Source organism: Haliaeetus leucocephalus, unplaced genomic scaffold (assembly GCF_000737465.1).
Source record: "Haliaeetus leucocephalus isolate CR32 unplaced genomic scaffold, Haliaeetus_leucocephalus-4.0 Scaffold608, whole genome shotgun sequence".
In the NCBI taxonomy this organism is placed as follows: domain Eukaryota; kingdom Metazoa; phylum Chordata; class Aves; order Accipitriformes; family Accipitridae; genus Haliaeetus; species Haliaeetus leucocephalus.
In genome coordinates, this window is record NW_010973044.1 from 1 (window position 1) to 3,073 (window position 3,073).

At 49.8% G+C, this 3,073-nt stretch overlaps 1 protein-coding gene across 1 annotated transcript; it reads left to right on the plus strand.

Annotated features, from left to right (window-relative positions):
* Positions 1-15: 15 nt before the first annotated feature.
* Positions 16-1,276, plus strand: CNOT3 (CCR4-NOT transcription complex, subunit 3). The gene is made up of 5 exons (XM_010578191.1): positions 16-95; positions 203-292; positions 541-669; positions 758-853; positions 938-1,276. Exons 3-5 carry the CDS (start codon positions 544-546, stop codon positions 1,274-1,276), a joined length of 561 nt encoding a protein of 186 aa, XP_010576493.1. The 5' UTR covers positions 16-95; positions 203-292; positions 541-543.
* Positions 1,277-3,073: the final 1,797 nt, after the last annotated feature.

A 3,073-nucleotide genomic window follows, 5' to 3' on the forward strand; every position in this document is an offset into this window, starting at 1 on the left:
CCCTTTTTGCCCCCCCCCAGCTCCACAATGCCGCCAACGCCAACCAGAAAGAGAAGTACGAGGCCGACCTGAAGAAAGAAATCAAGAAATTGCAGGTACCTGAGGAGGGAGAGAAAGGCGGGGGGGGGGGCCCCGCCCCCCCCCCTGCCCCAGGTGGTGGATTTTGGGGTGTCCCCCCCCTTTTAATGCCGCCCCCCCCCAGCGGCTGAGGGACCAGATCAAGACGTGGGTGGCTTCCAACGAGATCAAGGACAAGCGACAACTGATCGACAACCGGAAACTCATCGAGACGGTAAAGCGGGGGGGCCCTGGGTAAAGCTGGGGGGTCAGGGGGAACCCCAAAACCCAAGTGACCCCCCCTGCGTCCCCCCCGAGTCTCAGGCAGCTTCATCTTGGGCTCCTGCTGACCGGCAAGGGGACATTCCCATCCCCTGCTCCTTTGCGGATGGACCCCCCGCTTTCTCCTCCTTCCCGGGGGGGAACAGGGAATTGGGGTACACCCTGAACCCCCCTTTATTTTTTTTTGTGCCCCCCCCTCAGCAAATGGAAAGGTTCAAGGTGGTGGAGCGTGAGACGAAGACGAAGGCGTATTCCAAGGAAGGGCTGGGGCTGGCCCAGAAGGTTGACCCGGCCCAGAAGGAGAAGGAGGAGGTCGGCCAGTGGCTGACGGTGAGGGGGGGGGGCGCTTTGGGGGGCCCCGGGGGGGGCAGTTTGGGCTCCCCCAAGCATTGACCAAGCGTCGTTGCCCCCCTCCCAGAACACCATCGACACCCTCAACATGCAGGTGGATCAATTTGAGAGCGAAGTGGAGTCGCTCTCGGTGCAAACCCGCAAGAAAAAAGGGGATAAAGACGTAAGTGTGACCCCCCCAGCCCTGAGGGGCGGGCGAGCGGTTCTGGATTTTTTTTTTTTTAATCCCCCCCCGCCCCCAAAACAGAAACAGGACCGAATCGAGGGGCTGAAGCGGCACATCGAGAAGCACCGGTACCACGTGCGGATGCTGGAGACGATCCTGCGGATGCTGGATAACGACTCCATCCTGGTGGACGCCATCCGGAAGATCAAGGACGACGTGGAATATTACGTGGATTCCTCGCAGGACCCCGACTTCGAGGAAAACGAGTTCCTCTACGACGACCTCGACCTCGAGGATATCCGTAAGGGCAGGGGGGGGCGCCCCGAGAAATGGGATTTTGTCCGAGCGGGGTTTTATCGAGGGGTCGGGATTTTGTCAGAGCGCGATTTTGTCAGAGCAGAATTTTATCACGAGGAGTGAGAATTTGTCAAAAGGAGGAGCGGGATTTTGACAGGGAGTTGGGATTTTATTGGGGGAGCAGGATTTTGTCCGAGCGGGGTTTTATCGAGGGGTCGGGATTTTGTCAGAGCGCGATTTTGTCAGAGCAGAATTTTATCACGAGGAGTGAGAATTTGTCAAAAGGAGGAGCGGGATTTTGACAGGGAGTTGGGATTTTATTGAGAGAAGAAGCGGGATTTTGTCAGAGTAGGGTTTTATCGAGGAGTTGGGATTTTGAGAGAAGAAGCGGGATTTTGTTGAGGGAAGGCGCGGGATTTTGTCAGCAGGATTTTATCGCAAGGAGTGAGAATTCATCGAGAGGACAAGTCGGGATTTTGCCAGGGAGTTGGGATTTTGCCGAGAGGAGGAGTGGGATTTTGTCAGGGAGTCGGGATTTTGCCGAGAGCAAAAGCAGGATTTTGTCAGAGCAAGATTTTATCAAGAGAAATGGGATTTTGTCAGAGCAGGGTTTTGTTGGGGGCTTGGGATTTTATTGAGAGGAGCAGAATTTTGTCGGGGGGGTCAGGATTTTATCGAGAGGAAGAACGAGATTTTATCGAGGGATCGGGATTTTGTCGGGGGAGCAGGATTTTGATTGGGGAGCAAAGTGTTAATTGGGGAGTGGAATTCTGTTGAGGAGGGGAATTTTGTGGAGGAGCAGAATGTTTTCTGGGGAGGAAGATTTTTGAGAGGCAGAAGTTTTGAAAGAGAAAATCTTTTTGAGAGATAAAATTTTTGAGGGGTGAAGGTTTTGGGGAGGGAGATTTTTGAGGGGCAAAATCCTGGGGAACAAAATTATCTTGAGAGGCAAAAATTTTGAAGTTTTTTGGGGGGTGAAATGTTTGCGGGGAGCGAAGTCTTGGTGAGGAGCAGAACTTTGGGGGCAAAAATCTTTTGAGGGAAATTTTATGGAGGATCGAGGGGTTTGGGGAGGAAAATGTTTGGGCGGTGAAGTGGTTTTGAGGGATGAAATTTGAAAGGGACGGAGTTTTAGGGAGCAAAGTTTTTCTGGAGGAGCGATGGCTCTTTAGAGCAAAATTTTTGGAAAAGTGAAACGGTTTTGGGGACCAGAACATGTCTGAGCGTTGAAATTTTTGAGGAGTGAAATTTTGGGGAGCAAAGTTTTTGTGAGAAGCGAAAATTGCAGGGGCAGAAATCGAGAAGAGAAATTTTATGGAAAACAAACTTTCTTGGAGGTTTTTGGGGAATAAAATTTTCTTGACGAGCAAAATTTTTAGGAAGCAGAATTTTTGAGAGGTGAAATTATGAGAGAGTAAAATTATTTTGCAGGAATGAAGTTTTGGGGAGCAAAGGTTTTTTTTGCGGTGAAATATTTTGGGGGAGTAAAATTTCTTGAGGGTTGAAAATTTTGGGGATTGAAATTTCAGAGGGACAAAATTGCAGACAGCAAAATTTTTGAAATTTTTTGGGGTGAAAATTTTTGGGAGCAAGTTTTGGGGGGTGAAGTTTTTTGAGAAGCAAAATTGGGGGGCAAAAATTTTCTTGAGGGGAAACTCTGGAGAAAGGAGGTTTGGGGGAGTGAAATTTTTAAGGGGCGAAATTTTTTGGGAGCAAAGTTTTTTGGGAGCAGAATTGTTCTTGGGGAGTGAAATTTTGAGGAGAAGTTTTTGGGGAGCAAAACTTCTGAAGGGCGAAGCGTTTTGGGGGTGGGAATTTTTTTGAGAGAACGAAATTTTGGGTGAGCAAGTTTTTTTTTTTGAGGGGCAAAATGTTTTTGGGGAGGAGAAGTTTTGTAGGGTGAAGTGGTTTTGGGGGACA

Coding starts and splice junctions, on each gene's coding strand:
- CNOT3 (XM_010578191.1), top strand. CDS start 544: ATGGAAAGGTTCAAGGTGGTGGAGCGTGAGACGAAGACGAAGGCGTAT. Junction 670..757: donor AGGTCGGCCAGTGGCTGACG/GTGAGGGGGGGG, acceptor CCCCCCTCCCAG/AACACCATCGACACCCTCAA. Junction 854..937: donor AGAAAAAAGGGGATAAAGAC/GTAAGTGTGACC, acceptor CCCCCAAAACAG/AAACAGGACCGAATCGAGGG.